The sequence below is a fragment of the Rutilus rutilus genome (genome assembly GCF_951802725.1).
Source record: "Rutilus rutilus genome assembly, chromosome: 6".
Lineage (NCBI taxonomy): Eukaryota > Metazoa > Chordata > Actinopteri > Cypriniformes > Leuciscidae > Rutilus > Rutilus rutilus.
In genome coordinates, this window is record NC_140214.1 from 13,544,278 (window position 1) to 13,570,030 (window position 25,753).

The window sequence follows — 25,753 nt, forward strand, 5'->3', positions numbered from 1 at the left end:
AAATGTAGACATACTTGACTGAATTTGTCTCTCATGATCTTAAAAACCTTTTACTTCAAAGCCTAAATGCTTAGACGCTAAATTAGTTTTGTAGACAAATATAAATGTGCCTAAAAATGTTACACTTTACAATATAGTTCAATTTGTTCACTTTAATTAATGCAATGAACAGTTCTTTTACAACATTTATTAAATTAAAAGTGCTGCTTTCAACATATGCTAATTCATTTTAACATTTCAAGTTGTATAAATTAACATTAGAGAATGTAGTCTGAAAGATCATGAATTAACAATGAATGTATAGTAGTATAATTTATAAATGATCTTTACCTACATTAATAAATGCTGTTCATTAACAAATGTAATTATTACACTTATATTTATTTTGTTACATAGTTTTGATGACTGAAGCATGTGACAGTGGGTGTCCAAACTTTTGACAGGTAAATACACAAACACACTCACAGCTCGAGAGTTCCTGGCCTCCTTGAGGACCTGTCTGGCAGCCTGTAGCTCTTCCCATTCACCTGTTCCTCTCAACACACACACCTGCTGCTGCACGCGAACGCACAGACGCTCCATCACCTGGGACAGCAGGAGGAGAGAAAGACAGAGACAGAGATGAAAAGAAAAGGAGAACAACAGAGATAGGATAGAGAGATTGCTGTGTGAGTTTGATCTAACAATACAAAGTTCACATTAGCAAGTAAAAGACTTACAGACACACACACACAAAATGTATGGTAAAAACCTTTCTCCTATCCCAGTTTATTGGGAAGAGAGAGACCAATATAAGCAATCCATTCTCAGGCTGACCTGAATGGGAATGCAAATGATCTCCTCTCCTCTCTCCAGGTATACTCTACCAAATTATTATTTTTTTTTTTTAAGAAATCTCTTATACTAGGGCTACATTTATTTGATCAAAAATACAATCAAAATAGTTATACTGTGAAATATTATTAAAATAACTGTTTTCTGTTTTAATATATTTTAAAAGTAAATTATTCTTGTGATAAGGCTGAATTTCAGCATTTAAAGTGCTAACTGAGAATTTAAATGAGATCATTACGCAAGTCTGCTTCTACAAAATAAATAAATTAATAAATACATTTTAAAAATGAACTGCCTCATTATCACCATCATCAACATGATCACATACTAGAAGAGTGATGTGAGTGAGTCAGATCTGCAGTGGTGAAGAATAAGAGAGACAATGAGGCGGTGGTCTGTACCTGTTCTGCAGTACTAGTGACCAGGCCCTGATGCAACCGAAGAGCCTGTTTCTGAGAGAAACGCTGAGTCTGGTTATTCCTTAACAAAGCCCGCTGGATCTGAGAGAGACAGACAGAGTAAGGGAGAGAATACTCATTAATGTCAAATAAAAGAACATTGATGCTCAGATAAGCCATGCAGTCATGTGGAAATGATTGTAATTATGCTGCGAATTAATGAAAGATAAATGTATCGTCTGCGGTGTCCCTCTCTCAGCACTGACCTTGTAGAAGTTTTACATCTCTGGGCTCATTAATCGTGCATAAACATTTCGACCACCTTGGGACTGTTAATCTCAAAACAGCTGGACAAAACAGTCACATGATGCAAAAACATTTTTTTTTTATGAATTAGTCCCATCTACTATGAGATCCAAGAATGCAACCAAATATTCATGATTTTGGGGACCAAATGTAAAAAAAAAAAAAGTGTGTCTGAATTTATTATTTATGCATCATTTGCCTGCTAATTGCCCTGATTGACCAATCAGAATCAAGTATTCCAGAGAGCTGTGCAATAAGAGCAAATTAACCAGTCTAGTTCTAGTTCTAGTTCTTTTATTTATAAAGCACATTTAAAAACAGTCTGAGGATTGACCAAAGTGCTGTACAAGTCAGATAAACACAACAGAAAACTAAGTAACACGTAATAAATAAGACCATCAACGTCATTTAAAAGCTAAAAGAGAGATTTAAAAAGTGATAGGGAGGGAGCAGCAACCTGTTCCACAACCTAGGTCCCACCACCGAAAAGGCTCTATCTCCTCTACAATTGAGGAGTCAACAGTCTCTCCAGTCAGTGATTCCAAGTCGGGCTACTTGTAAGTCATTGCCGTGGTTTGATTTTTTGATTTCCAGGTTTTGCCAAGAGGCTGTAATTTAAGGGTTGAGCAGCAGCACATATCCTGCACTCTATAGCAAATACACAATGTGTTCACTTCACCTAAAAAACTGGCCAATCATAACACATGTTGTTACACATGTTACACATTCAATTATGACTTGACTATAATTATACCTGGAATCAAAAAAATGTATACCACTTCAGTCATACTTTAGTGTGGTGAACTCATATTAACTATTAGTTACAACGTTTGCTTCAATAAACTCCTAGTTTACTGCTTATCAATAGTTAGTAAAGTAGTTGTTATAGTGGTTAAGTTTAGGTATTGGGTAGGATTAAAGTGCCCCTATTATGCTATTTTAAAGTTTCCTAATGTTGTTTTGGAGTCTCCTACAACAGGTTTACATGCATCAAAGGTCAAAAAACTGTTTCATTTCCTCATAATATACATTTGCACATCACCACATTTTCATTGGCCAGACAGCTCAGTCTGTTGTGATTGGTTTACAGCGCGCGCGTCAAAAACAAAAACACCCATTGCCATAACAACGTCAGCTGTCCTGAGGCTTCCTACACCGGAAACTAAGTAACGAACAATGACGTCGATTTTACCATATCAATGTGAGCGCGAGTCCGATGATGAAACATTGGAAGAACTATTCATTCAACCCGAACCTCCATCACAAGGACATCTCGAGCAGGACGTTTCTCAGTGATACGCTAACGTTACTTAGTTTGAGTAATTCCTCACCATCAGCATTAACAAGTGCATATCCATCAACAAACAGATTATTTTACTTGTATTGATTTATTTACCGAGTATTTTTCTAATATATTGCGGTTAACACGTGGAAACTGTATCAATAACAGTGCATGTATGCAATGTATACATTAGCCGAGCTCTAGCGTGAATGACTGATGTAACATAAACGTTGGTAAAACAAATCTTGCTCCATGCTTAATCTTTCCTCAAAGTAGTGAGAACGACAGACAATCTGCATTAATAGACACAGTTTTAGGTAAGAGTGGGCCATAGCTGATTAGCAAAAGTATTTCAGTTAGACAGTAATAATGTGAGTTAGTCAGTTAGCAGGAGACCTACACAATATAAAACTCAAAACTAAGTATTTTGAACTCCATTTTTCAAGAGCAAGCGGTTTGCGAATCCTGCATTGAACTAGAAGCAGTCCTCAGTAAAAATAAAGGGAACACAGCAAAAGTTTAGGATTATACTGCTGTGATATCGTGACAAAGATGAATTTTAACCACTGATTCTTCACATGCTCGTCCTTGGGCAGTGAAAAAACTGGCTTTGCTGTCATTGTAGAGCACAGCGTCTTCTCGACATGATGCTGTCCAGTATCCACAGGAATCAGCTGCAGGTTTGAGGTTCAAGTTTTCACTGGTGTCTGCACGTGCAATTAGTGGGCGGGCAATATGCTAATGTTTCGTCTTGACGTCACAACGAAACGGAAACGTTTGAAAAACGATTCATTTCATTGACTCAGAGTCAACTCTTACTTTTGAAAGACAGTAACTTTATATACGTTGCACTTTCAGATTTAAAACTTTGCAGGATGTTTTCATTCACTTAGAGCTATGTTACACGAACATGAAACATGTTACATGAAAGGTAATTTTCAAAAATCCATAATAGGGGTCCTTTAAGGGATGTAGAATATGACCATGCATCAAGGCAATAATATGTTCTATTAACAGCCAATATGCAAGTAATATGCAAGCTAATAAGCAACTAGTTAAAAGGGAGAATTGGTTCCCAAACTAATTTGTTACCATAGCTTCTTTAAAATAAAAACTCTTACCTTGGTTAGTGCCTGTTCTGTCCTGTCAGGGGCGCTACGGTATGCCTGTGTGACATCACTGAGTGGGATGGGCATGTACTGCAGCGTGAAGTTACTGAGGAGAGAGCAAAAATGATTAAAGTTTTCCCCAAACATGGCAACACAAGAGATGAATCAGCTCCAGCAAGATAGAAAATGCGTCTAAAGAAACAAGTTGGGTTTTTTTTTTTTTGCTCTCTTTTTAACTTTTAACAGAGTACTATGTTTCTTGCAACAGATTTCAAAGCATTCTGTACTGGGAACAACATTCTCACGATGATTACAGTCTCCTGAATGCAATTCAAGTCTGCTAAAAAAGTTTTTCTACATTAAATAATAGTTGTGTCGATCTCCAGGGAAGAGAGGTGTTTCCAGAACAATGCATCACAGGCAGGTCGGAGAGGTGATGAAAGACTGTGCAATAATAAACACATTCATGTAGGCATGGACTGAAGTTCTTATTTCTTTCCCAGTAACAGCATGCTGTGAATAAGTTTGCAGAGGGATGAGTGAGTCAGTTCTCACATGGGTGAGTGTGTGTGTGAGTGTGTGTCATACTGTTCTAAGGCTCGAGCCACATCTTGGAAACCTGTTGCACTTGTGTTATTCCGATCCCACGTCACACTTCTACAAGAAAGAAACAAACCATGACAATCTTAAACAGTTTTTACAGTACTAGACTATTATGCATTATTAATTATTAATAAGTACACTTGAATAGAATCTTCATGACTTTTGATCATTTTCTGCTCTGATTTTGAGGAAAAATCTGCTGGACTTGGTTTTAAGTATGGTAAAATGTGTTAAACAGAAAATAATTAGGGTCATTGTCAAAATGATTAATTTTCCAACTTCCAGTCATTAAACAAAAAATTTAATAAAGGGGGAAAAAACGCAATGGGAAGAAGATGCAGCAATCATAATTTTGCTGAAATCTACAAAGCTTTCTATGAAAAAGGATGTATCATTAGAAGGTCTAGGGCCAGATTTACTAAACAGGGCAAATTAGCGTGAGAGCGCAATCCCATAAAAGCGCAGATGGGAGTGGAAAGTTCTGATCTCTGATCTACTGACGACGCGCAAATTGAAAAACACAGACACAACCGGATCATTTTCATAATGACCAATGCAATCTACTTTTTTGGGTGGTAAATAATGGCGCAAACACCAGTGAATTGACTAGCGCAAACCACCTCGCATGATTCTTTTAAATACTCCCCTCCCACAAATTTTGCATCTGATAGGGAAACTCCTACGAATGCATATGCAATAAGGTCACTGGCAAAAATAACCCCGTCCACGCCTGTGCTAATTTTTCACTGCATGCATTAAGTAAATTCTGACAGTAGTTTTTTGAACTGATGCAAGCTGACAGTAAATCTGGCCCCTAGTCCTTGACATTTAAATTAAAATGAATAGTTTGCCTCTCAGTCAACCGGTTTTTAGTTATTACTATAATGTATAATTTCTTTGCGCAGCTGAGACAGTGTATAATTCTTTTATAATTCATAGTACTGTAACCCTGTTCTCCTCCTTATGACTACCTGAGCGTGGTGTTGATCTGCAGGGCTTTACTGAGCATCCTCGCTCCTGTGTCATCAAGTCCGTTCCCACTCAAATCCACTTTCTTCAGGCAGGCGTTGCTGCCGAGAGCGTTCACGAGCACCGTGCCCCTCGAACGCAGCCTGGAGTCAGCCAGAGACAAGCTCTGCAGGGCCTGTCAAGAAAGAAGAGTAACCAGAAAGAGATAGAGAGAAGAGAGCATGTGTGTGTGTGTGAGTTTGCAATTTCTGTGATCTGTACAAACAGTGCTTAATAATTGATCAAGCTAGGCAATATCTGCAGTGATAGATGGCTACGTGCCCTGAAGGAGAGAGATTATAAAGAAAGAATGAGAGAGAGAGAGAGAGAGAGAGAGTGAAGGAAGGATGGATGAATCACTAGTGCTGTAATACAGCAGACCATTAGAAAGCTTTTGTACTCTGCATGTGTGTTTGAAAGCAGAAAGAGTGTAAGGTGCGTACAGGAAACAGAATTATGTCCATGTGTATATGCTTGTGAAACACTCACACACTCTTCCTCCTGCACGAGATGCACTAGTTTCTGCAGAACCTCATCCAGAACCCTGCAAACACAGGAAACATCAGGGCTTATGCATAAACACACACACACACCTAAACTCCATCAACCCCAAGATTAATAACACTTCACACACCTCCCCCCCCAGTCCCTCCTCTGCCTCCCTGAGAGCCTCCTACTGTGTGCCCACATTCAGTTTGAGATTGCAGATGGTTTCACAGACTTTTCTAACCTGCTTTACCTCATCTGCCCTTCTCAGAGTGGATATCTGTTATATCTGTTAATCTGTGTATGGTACTTACGCTCTATATCTACTGTGTCAAGATGTTGATTATCAAAGAACGTCATTTTGAATAATCCATCAATCTGTGAAAACAAACATTTGACCCTTGCAATAATGCTTTTAAGACTGTGCCCCATTTTTTGTGAGGGGTGGAACTACAATACTATAAAGCAATGCACATTGATTTAGAGCCATTTGTTATAAGTATAAAAAATATATTTTTTTAATGTTTCGAAAAATATTGGTAACACTTTATAATAATGGTCATCATTAAAAGGTAACTATACAGGATGTAATGCAGGACCAATGAGTACATCAGTAAGTAATAGCAAATTTATGCCCTTTTTGGGTAATCAGTGATTACTGAATGAAATTACCCTCATCAAGAACTAACTCTTATCAGTGACATTTTAGAAAATAATGCATTTCTACTGTATAACTGAACAATAACCTTTTAATGCACTTAAAGTGAAATTACTGAATGTAAACATAGGAGCCTGATAAAAAAAATACTAATTTAAAAGAAAAATGTCAGACGGACTGAAGTCCATCTGAAGTCTTCATATTTTAAAATGTAATTTATTCCTGTGACGGCAAAGCTGAATTTTCAGCATCATTACTCCAGTCTTTAGTGTCACGACTCACATGATCCTTCAGAAATCATTCTAATATGCATTTCTTATTATCATCAATGTTGAAAACAGTTCTGCAACTCTTTTTTTTCTTTGTGGAATCCATGACACAATGTTACGTTACGTTCTAGTTCTGTTTTGATTTTCATTCTCTTCCCTGTTCTGGGTTGCATGAGTTCTGTTAGATTATTAGTTTCCATAGTTCCTCATTAGTTCCTCACATGTTCTGTTGATTGTCTGTGTATTTAAACCCTTAGTTTCCTCTGTTCATTGCCATGGTTTACGTGGTTGTTTTACATGTTTTTGTTATATTCTCCTGCATTGTGTGCTTCATACAGCAACCTCCGTGACAGTTACATTTACATATATAAAAATGATACACAAACATACAAGAAGCTTGAGTGTGTATAGCAAGACAGGCTATTATTCACATCATATAAAATGCTTCATAGTAGTGGCTGGTCACTGCTAAGCTGATTTGTTTGCTGCAACTCTCTGATTGGTAGATCTTTCTTCCCAGGGTTACAGGTAGTGTAGTTCTTTACCTGGAATTTGTCTATTAAATATGATTTTTTTTTTAATGTTGTAATTACACTGACTGATGGCTTCAATAGAAACATTTACCATCCATTAATAACCTCAGAGCTCATTGTAGGTCTGTCTTGAAAGTTTTATATTGTTAAAAACATATTTTCACCAACCTAGAGAACTCGTTCCTTTTCAAAATGACAATTTAGACCATTTAGACAGCTCAAATGACATTTTTTACTGTAGGATTCATGTAAGTGCTTTGACAAAATATGAGTTCCACATTTCCCACTTGCCTGCAAGGCTTCCATTGTAAGTGCACAGTTGTAAACACATTTCTAGTTGTTTGGTAATCGACAGCATGCCACAGATGTTGCTGATAGAGCTTAAGCTGTATTGAACCTTTAGGCGCTTATCTTCTAACTGCTACAGGCAGGCAGCTAGTACCATTTGTACTCACTTGTACATTTGTACTCACTTTGGATACATGCATCTGCCAGACAAATAAATGTATACTCTCAGTCCGGGAATATGTACCTGCCCTTGATGTTAAAGTTCTTGCCCAGCATCAGGTGTTTGAGGGACGGGTGTCTGGAGAAGGCAGGAATGACACAGAGGAGATCAGCATCCAGCCCTGAAATGAACACGAAAATGAACAGGCAGAGTCAACAGTGCCTGAAGCAAATGCAACTGAGGGGAAAGAGATGGGCTGAAGGTCGGTGGGAGCAGACAAAAGCTTCCTTTCATTTATGCAGTTAGATGTCTCACCGTTGTCTGAGATGTCCAGTGTGCTGATGCAGGAGACTCTGGGGAAAAGGTCCTGTATTATTCCCGCTCCAGCAGACCTGAGCTGAGAGGCAGACAAACGGAGAGAATGAGAAAGAGATAGAGAAAGACGGGAACACGGGTTGATAGAGAGAGAGAGAGAACGCTCAGAGGCTCAAACATGTATAATTTATACTAGTATGCACTTAGATATTTTCAATAACTCAACTGAAAGAGCATGTTGCTATCAACACCGAGGTCAAATTTACTGCCTTTTCATTTTTTAACAGCATTTCAAATCAGTGTTGGAATAGTTTGTTATGTTGAGACTAGGGGTGGTTGTCATCTTTTACTCCAGTGGATATATTTTAGGAAGACTTTTTCGAAGGTCAATTTCTGTGCAGGAACATATTGTATTGTTTTGCTATTCTAAAAAAGTCCAAGCATTTTTGTCAAAAAAATAAAGTTGGTCCGGAATGACTCATCCATTAGAAATAGCTCTGCACATTTGTCAATTTTTGCAGTGCATAATGGATAGAGCAGACGTTTTGGACTTATTTAGGGTTATATAGAATTTATTATTTCTTACTTTTACAAAATAATATTACTACCAGAACTTACATCAAGAGTTACATCAAGAATTATTTCAGTTCATTGTCATACAAGCCATATTGGCAACTGAAAAAGTTACAGCAAAAGCTACTAAACACTTAAACCATTATTATGCAGGAAAAGAAATTATACGTTATAAAAAATATATATATACAGGTTGACCTTTTTAGATATAACACTATATGGGGTAAGTTAAACAATTGATTTGGTCAACAAAAATTGCAATTAATAAATTGAATTAAATATAAAATCCCTGGCCTAAAGCCAAAATACAAAATATACTGCTATAGTGTGACAACTAGCAGCACATAATCCACAGTATACTGAGATTTACGGTAACGTTAAAATAGTTTATGATTTGATTTCTGAGAACAAATAAAACAATTGCATGAGGGCAAAATAAGGCCCCACAGAGATAAACACACATTGCATTCTCAAAAGAAACCTTGAAAGACTTTCTGTGTGACTAATTCAGTAGCCAACATATCTGTACACACAGTAAAGTGACCACAGACTGAAGGATCTACAGCCAACAGAGAGAAGGACAGGCATTTATAGAGCTCAATCCAGATTTAGGGACACAACGGGGGGATGGGGTACCTCACAGCTGCTAATGTCCAGGTGTAGGTCAGTGATGTGAGGATTGGATGAAAGCCCAAGGAACAGAGCCCTGTGAACAAACACATGGACATCGTCATTACTGACAGCATTACATGCCTCATTGAAGAGACTTAGCATTCTATTATGAGCTTCCATGGCTGATCTCCATAATAAATCAAATCAGAAAAGGTCTATATGGACACTGTCAAAGCGTTACGCAAGTCTTAAAGGATTAAGGGGAAAAGAGCTTAGAGATTAGTTCGACTCCTCTGGTGTGGGCCGGTGGTGTTGACAGAACGAGAGCTAAAATCAGGTGCTCAGCTGGGTGTGACAGACTGTCTTGCGCTCGGTTTGTGTTTGTGAGCAGGGAGGTAGTATGACCCTGTTTGAAATGCTTCATTTGAAAACATTCTGGCTTTCCCAAAATAGCAGCTGCGTGAACATCTTGATTCTGACCTCAGTTATGGGTGAAGAGCTCTAATCCTAGAAATGAATCGCCAGAAAGTTCTTCAAGTGGGCTTTTCACACTAAAAATGGTTAACCCTTTAATGAATACATCCAGACGGAGAAAAAAAAAATGGTTCTCTTTTAGGTAATAATAACAACAGATTTAACTGTTATTTATTATGAGCCTCCATCGAAGGATTGAGATGTTTATTAATAGTAAAAGTCAAATATTATAAATAATCCCATTGAAAAGTTAGGACATGCAACTGTTTTCAACACTGATAATAATAATAATATGAAATGCTTCTTAAGCACCAAATCTGTATATTAGAATGATTATTGTAAGATCATGTGACAATAAATACTGGAGGAATGATGCTGAAAATTCAGCTTTGCCATCACAGCAATAAATAAAAATTTGAAATATATTTAAATAGAAAACTAATTATTTTTGTGCTTAAAGGGATAGTTCCCCCAAAAATGAAAATTCTGTCATCACTTACAAACTTTTTTTCATACAATGGAAGTCAATGGTCACCAAAACATTCTTCAAAATACCTTATTTTGTGTTCAGCAGAAGAAAGAAAGTCACTTTGAAACAATATGAGGTAAATAATGATGTAAATAATGACAGAATATACATTTTTGGGTGAACTATCCCTTTAATATCCAGCACCTGAATTTTTTTGATAATTAATCGGGTTCAGTTCAGGATAGCATGATTTACAATATGCAAATCCTGGGTTAATGTGACATGGGTTATCATGTTCCATAAAAGTCACCCAGCTTAAAACATCTTAAACCAGCCTAATGTGGTAGGCTTGTCTCTCAGAATGTGAAAATCTGGTTTGTTGGCTTTAGAGAGGTTTTGGGCTTCAGAGTTGGTCAGGCTGGGAAACCAACTAAATCAGATTAAACTAGCTAAGCCAGTGTTAACCGCAGCATGAAAAGGCAAAACGCCGACCGGGCTCACCTCAGCACGTCGGGAGGCATCTTCATAGACGCCAGACTGATGTGAGTGAGGCTGAACGCTGAACTGAAGAACTGACGGAAGGAGGGAAGTGTCTCTCTCACTTTCCTAAAAGCGTGACAGAAAAGAAGGGGAGACTTTTATCCATAATACATCATACCATGCTTCACAAAACCCTATACCCTCTGGCTTATTAGAAAAAGCGTTGTTTGTATATCTATTATGTGTTATACATTTTAACAACATTCAACATTTTAACAAGCTGTCTTAGTTTATGTCATTAAACATTGGACAAAATTTTTTTTTTTTAGGTGAGACAGAACTAGACAGGGAAAATGAGAAAAAGAGAGAGAGGCAGTCAGTGAGGGATAAGAGGGGGGGTCTAAAAACATGACAGTTTATGATAGCATTTCTGTGTTTGACAGTGACATTATCATTTAAGAGAGAGAAAGAGAGAGAGGGAAGAATATGAGGTGTAAACTTGTTAACAAGAGCAGAGAGTGTTAAGGGAACATTCCCATTTAATATTCATGAGCTCTCTGTCTTATCAGCTCAAACAGATTTACATTGCTGCCTTCACATGGCACTAGCGTAACCAGATTTACTCATACACATGTGCCCACACACCTCATATGGAGATGCCCATGTGTGCAGTGGTTCTGTGTTTGGATGTGCACGTTTCTGAGTGCTCACTCACAAGTGTGGGAGTCGAGGTGGGAGTTTGTGAGAGGATGAAATTAGCACTAGGAAAAGAGGCTATGTTTGCAAAAGCATACTAGAATACTATTATTATTGCTGCATGCTGAGCACAATGTGCAACGACCTACTACATTTGTCAAAAATAGAATGAAGGCCTGTTCACACGATTACTATAAGATAAATATAATGATGTCAGTACTAGCATTCACACCAACGCATAATAAATGTTCGGACTATTTTAAGCGTTATGCCGTCTGCCACTTTAAATGCTCAAGGTCTGGATTTTGATTGGCTGTTAATGTTTTTTATCATTCATCAGCTGGAAAAAATCTTTCTCAAAGTGATTCCAACGAGATTGTTCCTCTGTGTCATTATGTGGTCATGTGACAATGCAACATACAGTACTGTGCTGCTGTTTGAAACATATTTCGGCATAATGTGTCAACAAATATTACTACTAAACAATATTGCACAGTATTCGGTATGTAGTAAGCTAGTATTTCAATCCTTATTTCAACTCATCCCTCTGCAAATTCAAACCCAATTAAGAAGGTGCAAAGGATGAAGAAACCTTCCAATTTGAACAATAAGTTCAGCTAAAATTAGCCTCATTTTTCAGAGTTTCTCATAATGCCGTTAACGTGCCGAGAGGGGAGATGGAATTGCTGTTCGGGTTCAGAGGGAGTGAGGCAGGAAGATAGATCATTGCATTTCTGTATCGCCTCAGCCTACAGCTTCTCACGTGCAGGCACATGCATGTTTGCTTGCCATGCCATAGGCTTCTATCACAAAGCTAATGATAGAGTATTGGTAGAATAAAAAAAACAAAACATTATTTGCTTAATTTATGAGCCGTTTTTCCAAAGCAGGTTTTAATGATTTGGCTCACTTTTGGAGACACATTTTTCATCTGATGCTGTTACAGTAGCTGTATTACCATCTGTGCAACATGTAGGTCCATCAGCTCTATCTGATCGCTCATGTCCCAGTTTAACTCATAATGTATTATTACAGGCACTTTTCCCTGCTGAGAAACCTCTTTACAACCAGCTTCTGATGGTAGTTAAATCCAGCTAGACTGACACAGAAAAGAAGAATTCATTGAATAAAGTTTTTTTTTTTTTTTTTTGCGCACAAAAAGTATTCTCGTTGCTTCATAACATTAAGGTTGAACCTCTGTAGTCACACGGACTATTATAACAATGTCTTTACTACCTTTCTGGGCCTTGAAAGTGGTGATTATGTTGCAGTCTATGTGGGGTCAGAAACTCTCGGATTTCATCAGAAATATCTTAATTTGTGTTCTGAAGATGATCAAAGGTCTTACAGGTTTGGAACCACATGAGGGTGAGCAATTAATGACAGAATTTTTGGGTGAACTAACCCTTTAAGCTGGGTTACCTTCGTTTCCAGCAGGATTCTACTTTTGGTTAAATTCATGGAAGTAGTAGGAAGTGTTTTCTGAGGGACCGACTGAGATGAGTCAAACTGACTCGTGATGACATGCGTGGTTGAGGCAGGGAGGTTCAACTCACCTGTGAAACGGATTCAAAAGTGACAGATTATCGTGCGAGAGCTGGTGGGAGGCAGTTTAGCTCACCTGTGAGAAAAGGAGTTTTTGGACAGGTTCAAGTAGGAGAGATCGGCACAACAGCCCCGCAGCAGAGCTCCAAATAGCTAAGAGGAAATAGAAAGAGAATGTAAAAAAACAGAGAAAAAAAGAGAGGGAAGGAGAGTGGCAGCAAAAGAATGATGAAAATTTGAATAATTCTGTAATTTAGGACCATTAAATATGACAGAAATATCAATACGAAATCAGAGATAAATTGTTGTCTCGATCCTGGGTGCAATGACATAAATCATGGTGTGTAAAAAGCAATTTGGCAATAACGAATTCAGAAGGATGATGCACACTGTCAACTCACAGAGTCTACGGTACAGTCAGTGCCTGACAGGTCCAAATGCACCAGGCAGTTCGGCTGTGCCAGGAACAGGTACAGATTCTACAATGAGGAGGAAGTATTGAGGCTGTTAATAGTGGTGTGGGTATGTGTGTATCGTGTACCTGCCTCTGTATACGTGCAAGTTATTTTCAGCATTCGTGTGTGTGTCCTCACAAAGAAATCAAAAGCAGGAAAACATTGTGAGGACTTTAATGGAACATTAACATTATATATTATACGTATATATGCCCATGAGAAATTAAATGAAAATCTACACACTCCATCAAATAGGGTTAGGAGAACTGTTGCCAAACATATCACATGCTAGAAACATATTAATTACTGCAATAATGATCCAATCATTGACTTGAGCATTTGCCTATTTAAATTCAAACAGTGACTGTTTTTGGGCAGGAAGTAAGTGTGTGTGTGTGTGTGTGTGTGTGTGTGTGTTTGTGTGTGTGTATATACTGTATAATGAGCTGTGTTAGTAGTGTGCTGTAGCGATGTGAAACTGGTAGTGTGAAACTCGCGGTTGTGGTAAGGGTCGTGACATTTCCTAAACTTGCTCAAAGTGGTTAACCAATCACAACACACTGTTCCAGCCGACCAATCAGAGCACATTGCGCCTCTTGGACAGAGAGGCTTCATAGAGAAAGGAACTCAACAGAGCGTTACTGACAGACTAGGAAGAGAGGTGCTGAAACAATGTAAAATATGTGAAAAATAATGAGTTTTTTTTTAACATTCAAGCATGATAACCTATTCTACTACAACCCAAAAACAAAATCAAGACTTTGTAAAAGGGCATAATATGGCCTCTTTAACAACACTAGAAGTAAAAGTGAGATAAAACAATTTCTAACCGTTGCATCTTCTCCAGACAGAATCCCTGGGTTCTTACTCAGGTCCAGATGAAGGAGAGAGTTGGAGTAGTCATCACTGGAGCACAGGGCCTGCGAAAGAGACGTGACACCTGGGAAAAAAAGACAAGGAAAGGCTGAATCATAGAGCAAATCTAAAGTTCACAAGAAAAAAAATGCTTCTAATTTGCATGTTTTAAATAAAACACATTTTTTCATTACATATTCAATTAAATTGTAGCATTTGCTTTAATGAGTTTGTTTTAAACCTGATAATTATGTTCTCCAGCGTGATTTAAGAATGATAAAACAAGCATCTTGAGCTTTAATGGAAGACATCTGTCTGTTCACAAATATACATATTTGATTAGAGACTTTGTTTACATTTGATCAAATCCTAAACCTTTCTGTGTATTTCCAGATTTAAATTAGATTTTGAATCCCAGATTCTCAATGTTGTCTCAGACTTTTGGACTCCACTGTACATGACCACCAAACCACAACGACATGCACAGAATGTTCTGTAAGCAGGGTGGATTTTCATTTAGTTTCTAAAGAAGAAAATGCTAGTGATTGCCTTTTGTACTATGAGACAAAAAGACAGCTCTCCTAACTCTGTTAGGTGGCAGTTTGCCAGTGAACTCAGCCAGTACGCTTCCTCACCAGGGAGTAACAAAAACATCCCACTGCGCTCTCTGAAAGCAGGAATTTACTCATCAAAATGTTAACCACTGCAACCTTTCATGATCCAGTAGTTTTCAGTTTTGCTTTTCACACCTGCTGTAGTTCATATTTTGATCTGTAAATTCTGTTTTACTGCTGATATGATTTCACTTTAAAGTTCACAATAAATCCTAACCGGATGTGGCAGATGCTGAAACGAAACATCTCAATTTGAAATGAGCTGTATTCTCTGATGGCACGAGTTCATCTTACTTCTATATTCAAAGTTAAAACTTCTGCAATGAAGTCGTCACAAAACAGATTATTAATAAAGATTAATGATGGGAGCTATTTCGAGTGGATTTTGATTCATGGCGTGTGCTGGAAGGCTTTCCATCTATCCACTTGGTTTAAAACTGTATTGATTGAAAGAGAAAACCAGAGGTTTAGCAGACCCTTGGAGCAGCCAAGGATGCTGGTAATTGAGTCTGGGCTCTCCAAGAGAAGACAAGCTCTTTGGTCATGAATCTGAAGCTCTGAAGTCAGATGCAACTAATCCATCGATAATCTTACTGATTTAAGAGAGAATAGGAAGTTGATTCTAGATCAGTAGAGTGAGAAAACATCATTTTGACAGCCTGAAATGTAACATAGAGATTGCAGATCTTCTGTAGACCATGTGTCCAGACTGTGATTTGACAAATTATTGTTTTGTGCTAAGTTTGAGATCATTTTTCATGTCTGATTTGGGTGTGCATCAAGTTCAGAGGTGTGTAATTTTGGGAAAAATATTATTATAAAAAGTAATGACTATATTTTAATTGTATTATATATATATATATATATATATATATATATATATATATATATATATATATATATATATATACAGTATATATATATATAATTATTATACATTTGAATTATTATTAATTAATATAATATAACGGACAGTAGATAGACAGACAGACAGAAAGTTAATGTAGTTATGGCATCTACAGCAAAGGCTAACTGGACATAAATGTAATCTCACATTAACTTTCTTACATGCTTCTATTCAATATCAGTGAATTGTAATTGAGCAATAGTTGTTATAGACTTAACCAGCAGAGGGCGTTACACCTCTAGAGACAGATTACTTCTGAACACACCCTTTGAAGAGAGCGACGTCTTGGAGAGGTTAAGTAGACGCAGGCCTTTACTGAGCCGACACACTTGCTGGATGAGGTTAGAAACTCCTATGGGAAAACAAACATCCACAAACACATTGGATCAGTCACAGTCCAATTTACACACAGCGTATTATCATGCACCTTCAGGCAAACACTGACATTGTTGTAGTTACGTTCACACACGCACACTTGTGATGTGATAGGCAATGACATGTGTCAGGCATGATGGCAGGCTGAAACTCTGACCCTGACACATATAGAGGACGTACCAGTGTTGGAGAAGCTACTGTTAGTGAAAAACACAAGCTACTCACAAAAAGAAGCTAATTGAACTATAGCTACTTAAAGGGGAAGTAGCCTTTTAAAATACGCAATTCATTTATTTATTTTAAATCATTTATAAAATCTTGAATAAAATCTTAAATTATTTATAATAAAAGTAAAATATATTTACTGTGAAGTTCACTTTATACGGCACTATTGGCCAACTCGAATGTACTTCCATTGTCAAGCTATTAATACATGTATTTAAGATGGTAGCATTACTAGTAGTTGCTCCACTAAACACTGTACAGTACATAACAAAATGACACAAAAACAAGCACATTAGAAAAAACACAGCACACATACAAATCTAATAGATGCCATTTTCAAATCAGCTACAGATACAGCACAATCAGCCAGCAAAACAGAGACAAGAAAGAACAAAATACACCCACTCAGAGACAGAAATAGCAGACGTACATGCTGATACAGAAAGTGTAAAAACAGACAAAAGCAGGTAAATAGACAGAGAGGTGGGGAGAGAGAGGGATAGTAGAACCAGAGAGACTTTGATGCATGTACCTTGGTTGTCCAGTGTATTGTGGGCCAAGTTAATGGAGTGTATGACTGATGCTGGGTTTTCTGACAGGGCAGTGGCCATTTTCTGTGGGAAATCTCTAAATGACAGAAAGAAAGTCAGTAGAAACGGAACTGCAATACAAAGCTCCGCACTCTGGGACAGAGATGAAATACAGAAGCAAAAATGCGGCAGGGGAATAAGACTGGGAACGGCATAAAGGGGAAAAAAAATGACAGTGACAGAACAAGAAACTAACTTTTAGATGAAAAGAGAGTAAAGTGGTCGGAGTGATGAATAACACAGAGAGCAATAGAGAGATTTATAACTCACGCTTTAAGGCCCGCGTTTTCCAGCGTGAGCTCCTCCAGACTGCTGGATTTACTGACAGAGTGCAGAATCTGTTCTACGACCTCTGAACTCTATGTGTGTGTGTGTGTGAGAGAGAAAAAGAGAGAGGGGGAAAAGGAGAAAATCACTAGAATTGAATTCTTCAAGAAGACTCACCATAATGACTTCATGCACATTGTCACAGACTTCAGTTTCAGACTGAATGAATACCATTTTCATATACCATAGTATTAACATGGTATTTCAAAAGAATATGATCGTATTACCATCAAATTAGTGTCCAAAACCGCATGTAGAGATGATAACCCTAATAATAATACCACGGTACGTTTTTGTACGTGAAACAAACAAAAACAGAAAAACAAAAGACTTGGACATAGTAAAGATTGAAATGGTTATAAAAGGATATTTACAATGCGCAAGTCTTTGCAATAAAGTTTGGTGAACCATGAGTTATACGCCATGGCCGCCACAATCACCGCAAGGTCCCTGTGACGAAAAGAGACACAGAAGAGAAAAATCAAAACAGATTGTCTTAGTGAGGAGCTGCATCAAACAGAGGCGTTCTCACTTTACTCATGCAACCCCTCATAAGATTGCATGCTCTCCTCAAGACAAAAATAGAGATGTTATTATTCAAGAAAAATGATAGATTCAGCAATAAACGCTCCCTGAGAGGAAAGCCAGGAGAGGAAGGGAAGAGGACAGTGTGGATCGATGGGAAAACTGATGCCAGGTCAGTGAATTACTCAGTGCAATGTGTCTGTGATACAGCTTTTAATATTGGCCCTGAGCCTAAAACCTTTTTACCCGGTAGACAGAGCGGACATACTGCACTCAATATGGAGAGCGAAGAAAAAGGCGGTGAGGGAAAGAAATGCATAGGGGTTTCTCCTGTTGAGGACGGCTGATGGCGGTGTTCTCATTTGCAGCTTCGTCATTCCTCTGTTTAGACGCTGTAGTGAGGCTGTAGGCAGTGTGTACTCAGCTGTTCTCTCTTTCTAAATGAGAGTTTCTCTACCTCACCCGTTCATCTCTCTCCCTTTAGATGTTCTAATGGAACAAATGCTTAAAAATCAATGACATAACATCTTCAAGACAGATGCGGCATCTAGATGGTAGTTTAAGTGTCCCGGCTGGTGAAACAGCAAGAAATAAAGGAATGGCAGTTGAAATGCCCTGCAGTATAAAGGCTTATATGTTGAGTTTGTGTCTAAAATATACTTCTTTTTGCAAATATTTGATGTTCAACTCTTAAGGCAATGCAAATAAACTCCACTCTTCTTTTAATGGAAATATGTCATTGACCACATTTACATGCACATCGTTTTCTGACGAAGGACCATATTTTACTAGTAAGAAAATCCATCTGAAGATGGCAGATGTGTTTTGGGATATGGTTACTGTTGTCTATATAGGTAGACTATCTTGGATCAGCAGCAAACCAGCTACCAGCTGGTTTGTTGGAAGTTTAATGTGGCCAAGCTGGTTTTTGGAGGCTGGGGATCCAACTAATAACCTTGCACCAGCTATTAATGACATGCTTCAAAACACAGCTATCACTTTAAAATGGATTTTTCAACATGGCTGGTTTAACCTTTATTCTATCTACAGTACACACACACACATACATATGTAAGGGATAATGTAGAGCGAGGCGGTTGTTATAGCGAATACAACCCCGACAGGCTTGAATCAGCCTGAAAGGGTTGAATTCGCTATAACAACCGCCTCGCTCTACATTATCCCGCTTATTACATGGCTACCTACCAAATAAATCAATAATCTGACACAAAATATTGATTTAAAAAGGAGTTTACTGATTTAAAAACGATTGTATTGCTTCCGCTAAAGAAAATAGTCCGTTCCGTCTCTACGGTTAGAATCCTGCGTCCATAGCAACGCTCTGTTTTTCATGGCAACGGTGTGTTATACCAAAGTCCTTTTAGGCAAGTCGTGCCACTCGGCCGCCATCTTGGCAACGCCTCCGGGCAGCTATTTCGGACTAACAAGACCAGGCTCCTATCTAAATGAATGGGCAGAGAGTCAGAACTGCACTTTCACTGGTCACCGGGACATAAAAACTGCATGTATAGAAACAGCAGTAAAATATAATAAAAATCGCTGAAAAAGTTTGATGACTTTGCCCCAAAATAAGGTTTAAAACACCTTTTTCCCCACAGGTTATACTTTTACTACGCATGCGCAAGGGTTCACGACACCAACTTCATTTACGTCTCTATCCAGAATGCCGGTGTTGTGCAATATCAGAGACAATTTATATGGCAATATTCAATGTCAATATTGTTCTCCATTATTTAAATATAAGCAGGTTTGCACTTTATCAGTAATAACAATGTATTGTATAGATCAGTTGTTTTAACTATTCATTAAAATGAATCGGTTCAAAGGAGTCATTAGTTCGCGAATTGGACGTGTCATATGGTTGTGTGATTATCCCAGCAGTTAGGACATGGACATCCCACAAGGTTAGTGTCAACACAGAAAACATAACATCACTGGATAGGTTTTTTCGTTTATTTAGAGAGTAATTTTATGTCAGCTGAATGTGCGGAACGCATTTCAGAGAAGATCAGGCAACGTATTTTAGCACAATTCCAGCGGTAATTCAGGGAAAATAAATCTCCGAATGCTCCAACATGAAACTTTGGTCTTCCAACCTTTTACCATCATGTCGTTTTATTTTGATTAATATGCGTGCGGGAGAGAGAGCAAAACAGCGCTTAATTTGGAGACGGTGAAGTCTTGTTTACACTTTCGCCTGGCTCCGAAGAGAGAGAGAGAGTGCGCGCGCGCGCAACCGGGGCTCTCTCTCTCTCTGCTTGTTCTTTCAGTTAAATATGCGCCCTGTCACAAGCGTAGCAGTTCATCTACATTACTCACCGATCAAATAAGACATATTTTGTGTATTTTACTTAGAATGTAAGGTAACATATTTGTGGTCGATATAAAATGGTTTAACTACCTTGGTAGCTGTCGCAAAACCTTAACTGTGCGCATGCGTCAGTGGAACCAGACGATAGGCTTAAATGTTTCCCGGCTTGACTGTTAAAAGCAGATGATTGGCGGGAGGGGCGGGACATGTGCATACAACCGCCATCTTTGCCGTTACGGGTTTTCCTTATATAGTTGTATTGAGGATTGAGGAAGTGGCATGTCTCTTATATAAATTGTCTCTGGTTATACTTAGCAGCGGTCTATTCTACATTAGAATTCAACCAAGCCATGTAATAAATATATATATATATAATCTGCACAGTATTTATCCTCAATCATGTTCTTGACACCAGCATACAAATGCGCTTTAAATTTCAATATGTAGGTCATGTGACCCATCCGCTGTAAGCATATAGATTGTTTTTGGAAGGAAATTTTTTTCTTTTGGTCTTCTCAGTCCAAAACGTTTTCTCTGAAAGCTTTACTTTTTTACAACCGCTTTTACTTCTAGCAGTCATAACAACTTTCACTTGGACATGTGCAGATATCCACAGAACATAACCAAAAAGGTTTTTACATGACAGAAAGTTTAGATTAATAAAAGAATATGGTAGCTTTCTTATTCAGATGTCTAGAAACCGGTATATTGGCTTCATCAACTTATGGCAATTTTGTTCAAAAGTTTACATCATGCATTTGTAACAGAGCATGCAAATGTGGTCAATGACGGAGCCAAAGCCTTTGCTAAATTACACCAATCGTCTGAAAGACACTCACTAAACTGTATATCTGAAATGACAAGCACTCTTGTCAGGCAAAAGCTCTTTTTAAAATGCAAAAATGATCTTTAAGTGGCTGCACTCCCATTAGAGTTTCATCATACGACTGCTGAAAAAAAATCTTTTTCAGCAGATAACCGGAACTGCCCTTGAGCAAAGTGCTCAACGAACCGTATCATTTCTCAGAGTCAGAGTATAAATATATTAAGTGCATTTCCTTTTTTATGTGTTAAAGGCCGGCATGGTCGTGTAGGTGAAAGTACAGAGATGACGTTCGTTTTCACAGGTCATATATATTTGTAATCCTGTTTCAACAGGAAGAGAGTTGTGGACCAGCCTTCAGCCTGCAAACACAGACCCAACATCAGCAGAAAATACAGAATCTGATCTGGAATCAGTGAAGGAACCTGACACCGATTGGACGGATGTAAAAAGAAACAGCATGACTCCCACCGGGCAGGAAGTCAGCAGAGACGCCACAGGAAAGAGTCTAAATGTATTATTACTGTTTCAATTCAGCACATATTCAAAGCACTGGCTGACATCAGCATTCCTGTGTCAATTATCATTCAAATCCCTATCAATACGAAGCGATTAACGAAGCATAGAGTTATCATTAGACTAATCCTTCCAAAATGAAGAAGCTTTTAAACCTCCGCTCTGTGGGATGTAGAGATGGCAATGAAAGTAAAGGCAAGCAATTAGAGGTTGCAGATACAGAACATGAATATTAAGATGAGATGTAAATTTGTGTGCTCTCGCTACCCGCTTTCCAGGTGACTGAAGTCCAACAGGTTAAACTCCCTGTTGTCCTGTGAATGATAGATGGTATCCACATCCTGAAAGAGCAAAAGAGACAGAGGAAAGCAGAGAAACCCAAAAAGAGGAAGTAAACATATTTAGAGTGCAATAACAGCAGTGACACATGCAGAAAATGGCACAGCTATAAGCGCTGAGGATGTTTTTGTGGTCAAAGTAAGCTCTTACCCATTGCACTTCCTCTTTACAGGTGATACCATTGTAATCGCACAGAGCTGCATAGGTCTCAGAAAAGCCCCCTGAAATGGGAGAAAGGAAAAAAAATGCCTAAAAATGAAAAACTGCCCTACATGTATTTGTACAAATAAAGATTTAATGGTTTTTAGAGCACCGAAGGCAAAGTACTCTCATTTTATCAAACTATTTTTCGCAGCAAAGGATTATCGAGCAGAGTTGTTATTGCTAACTAACACTTATGCTATTTAAATAAAATATAAATATTATATGAAAACAAACTTGCATTAAAATGAGAAATGTTATTTTGGCAACCAACAGAAACAAATGAATTAAAACTAAATTGAAACATAAACTAATACAAATGATAAAAGCAAAACCAAATTACTCAGTCTTAAAGGGGTTGTCTGGGGTATAATGTTATTAACATTTTTACATAAAAAATAAATTAAAAAAATCATCCTAATTTAGAAGTAATAAACTATTTTCTATCCTGAACGCATTAACCCCATAAATGCCGGAGCAAAGGCAATCTGCATCAGATAAAGTGATGATGCAGTATTACTGTTGTTTCCAATGTACTGTAGTTGTCATTGCATCATCTTTTATTTTCAGTGTCTCTGAAAAGCCTGCGTCGAACTGTGTCTTGTTTAAAAAACAAATTGGCTGTAAAGAAGCGAACAGTGTCTAAGGCTACGTTCACACTGCAGGGCTTAATGCTCAATTCCGATTTTTTGAAAAAATGCGATTTTTTTGCCAGGCCGTTCACATTTCCAATTAAATGCGACCTTTTGTGATCTCCTGTGTGAACGTAAAATGACCCAGAAGTGACCCGCATGCGCAAAAGAGTACTCAACGGTCAACGACGTCACCACTTGTTGTTTGCGGAAGTAGCTAAACTTCAACTAACTGTGATTCACTCACACACACACACACACACAACACAAGAGCGCGCGCAGCGACCGTAACACAAGAGCCAGACAGCAGCCGCTGACCTATCTAATATCAGCACAAATAAGTTAACATAACGTTCGTTAGTCTACTCTTATTCACATTGGATATATAATGATGGTGGCCGTGGGCTTTTATTTATTTTTTTAATTAACGGGCTCGTCGAGGTTGACCCGTTCGGCAGATTTACCTCAGCTCGTCGAATATGCAGTCCGTTTTCAAACCGACGACTACTTCAACGCAGACTTATGATGTTTATCGCGTATCAATGACGTGCGGGTCGGATACATGCGACCTGGCCGTTCAGACTGAAGTCGCATTTCAAAAGATCGGATACTTATCGGATTTTGGACCACATATCCAAGTGGCCTGGGTCGCATTTGAAAAGATCGGATCTGTGTCGTTCAGACTGTCATGAAAAGATCAGATACAGGTCGCATAGGGGCAAAAAAATCGGAATTGGGTCGTTTCAGCCTGCAGTGTGAACGTAGCCTAACTGACAGTCATACCAACAGTGTCTAACTGACGTGATCTGACTGGAACTTCGTAAAGAAATTAATTTCATCCATGCTTTCTTAATGTTAGAATCACATGGATGGTAAAGCAAAGACAGTTTGTTTCCACAATTTGGCACTTTTAGAACGTCTTTCTTGTAATCCTCAGATACGACTGACAATTAGCATACAGTTTGGATTGGCGGTATGGTTCCGTTCTGGGCGAGAACTCCCTGCGCATCCATGCAACCTAGCATGGATAAGAGCAGGGAGAGCAGCAATAACCCCCCTTGGGGTAAACAGAACAGAACCAACATGGAAGTTTGCAAATATAAAAAGTAGGCTACAACATAATTCGAGAATTTATTCTGATTCAAGGGGAATCAGAATGCCAAATCCAGACTGGGCAAGAGGAGGAGCTATAAACGTCATAGCTGCTGATCATAATACTGAAGGAGCTTATATATGTATACGGTGTATTCCTATAGGTCAGTGGTTCCCAATTCCAGTCCTCGTGACCCACTGCTCTGCACATTTTGAATGTCTCCCTTATTTAACACACCTGAACCAGATCATCAGCTCATTAGGAGAGACTCCATGAACTGAACTGAGTGTGTCAGATAAAAGAGACCTACAAAATGTGCAGAGCAGTGGGTCACGAGGACTGGAATTGGGAACCACTGCTATAGGTAGATGTGGATCAGCTGAGGGTCAGCTGATGCGAGCTTGACTAACGTGACCTGCCAGAACTAACGCTACGCTTGATTTATGTAGAAATAGGAGTTGATCTTCTGCAGAGGCGGTCTTTCTTCGCACTATGACGTAATAATGTGACAAAGAGCTTAGTTTCAATAAAAGCTGTTTTTGGACTAACGAGGAAGTTTTGAGTTCTGAAACTTACAGGATATTTTTATCGTACAATTCTTATATGTCAAAAGAGCATGGACAATTTGATTTCTCAATTCATGACACCTTTAAACAAAAATTTAAATATTAAAATAAAAGCAAATTAAAAATGTTTATAATTACACAAATAACACTGTTCTTGTGCTAGCTATGCAGTTATTTGACACATCTCAGGATTATTTAAAGCACCAATAAATGAATAAATAAATACATAAATGTATTTCTGAAGAACAAAAAGTTATTTGTGGAACTCCTCTAAGCGATTTTGTGCCACTAGTGACACTACACTCCCAGTTTTCCATTGTTCTACCAAACAGGTAGTCTTTCTTCTGTTTACAGGGACACTATGACATATATTTGAACAATATATGTAGGGAGATATTAGCAATATTTCAAAAAAGAGCTTGAAAGTGTTCTCCTATGGCATCAAGACTGTGAAACCCTTTTTGTTTCTCATTTAAGTCTATATAAGTCAAACATAAGGACTGTGTTCTGTGTACTGGCTGCACTCTGCATCTCTCCCTGTCACCGTATGAAGGGCACGGAGTAATTTGCATAGTCTTTCGTATACCCAGTTACCCACTACAACTGCTCCGTATAATGATTTTATTTTACTTCTCAATTTTGACCTTTTGTATTATTTTTTTTCTTAATTTATGTATCTGGCACCGTTTTAATTCTGTCCTTCACTGTCTACAGCTGCAGCGGCTGTGGCAAAACAAATATTGTTATATAATTTGTCATGAAAAGCAAAGAGCACAAAAACCAAGTAGATGGCATAAATTAAGAGCAAAATATTCAAAATATTCTTTGAGAAAACAGCAGTGGTGAGAGGGGAAGAAAAAGAGATTAGAGAGATTAAAATCTGGTGTATAATCAAAATATGTATGAGCTTGTGTGTGGATGCATGAACTATATGTACTTATATTTCTCTCACCACATGCTCTTTGCGTCTCCACTGAACTCTCAGAACTTGGAGAAAATTTCCGATTTCCGTCAGTAACATCTCCATCTGCGTGAAAGATGGAGGGGCTGAAAAAGAAGAGGGAGGGGGAGAGAGGGATTCGCAATGCATCAGAATCTCAGTTATTCCGACCCAGCATGTGAACACCTGGCCAAAGAGCTGAAACAGGAAAGAGAGCGAGAGAGTTGAATACTAAGACAGAAAAGAGTGCTTTTATGCATTGCACTAATCTCCTACTGTCTGAATATGAGAAAATCTCTCAATTATCTGCTCAGCAGTGCCTCACACCCCTGCTGCTCTA

General features: G+C 38.2%; 1 protein-coding gene across 3 annotated transcripts in view; it reads right to left on the reverse strand.

Annotated features, from left to right (window-relative positions):
• The window catches only part of carmil3 (capping protein regulator and myosin 1 linker 3), a 47,430-nt gene that overhangs the window by 9,497 nt on the left and 12,180 nt on the right, over positions 1–25,753 (reverse strand). For all 3 annotated transcript variants that reach the window (XM_084410554.1, XM_084410553.1, XM_084410552.1), the window contains exons 6-25: positions 25,426–25,520; positions 22,132–22,202; positions 21,910–21,983; positions 17,821–17,896; positions 17,390–17,478; positions 17,062–17,156; positions 16,195–16,281; positions 14,384–14,493; positions 13,500–13,577; positions 13,175–13,251; positions 10,879–10,983; positions 9,459–9,528; positions 8,250–8,331; positions 8,019–8,115; positions 6,030–6,084; positions 5,504–5,676; positions 4,518–4,586; positions 3,942–4,035; positions 1,236–1,334; positions 466–585 (exon numbers count right to left, since the gene is read on the reverse strand). In XM_084410554.1, coding sequence (XP_084266680.1) covers positions 466–585; positions 1,236–1,334; positions 3,942–4,035; positions 4,518–4,586; positions 5,504–5,676; positions 6,030–6,084; positions 8,019–8,115; positions 8,250–8,331; positions 9,459–9,528; positions 10,879–10,983; positions 13,175–13,251; positions 13,500–13,577; positions 14,384–14,493; positions 16,195–16,281; positions 17,062–17,156; positions 17,390–17,478; positions 17,821–17,896; positions 21,910–21,983; positions 22,132–22,202; positions 25,426–25,520 — 1,816 coding nt within the window. The remainder of the gene's footprint in view (positions 1–465; positions 586–1,235; positions 1,335–3,941; positions 4,036–4,517; positions 4,587–5,503; positions 5,677–6,029; positions 6,085–8,018; positions 8,116–8,249; positions 8,332–9,458; positions 9,529–10,878; positions 10,984–13,174; positions 13,252–13,499; positions 13,578–14,383; positions 14,494–16,194; positions 16,282–17,061; positions 17,157–17,389; positions 17,479–17,820; positions 17,897–21,909; positions 21,984–22,131; positions 22,203–25,425; positions 25,521–25,753) is intronic.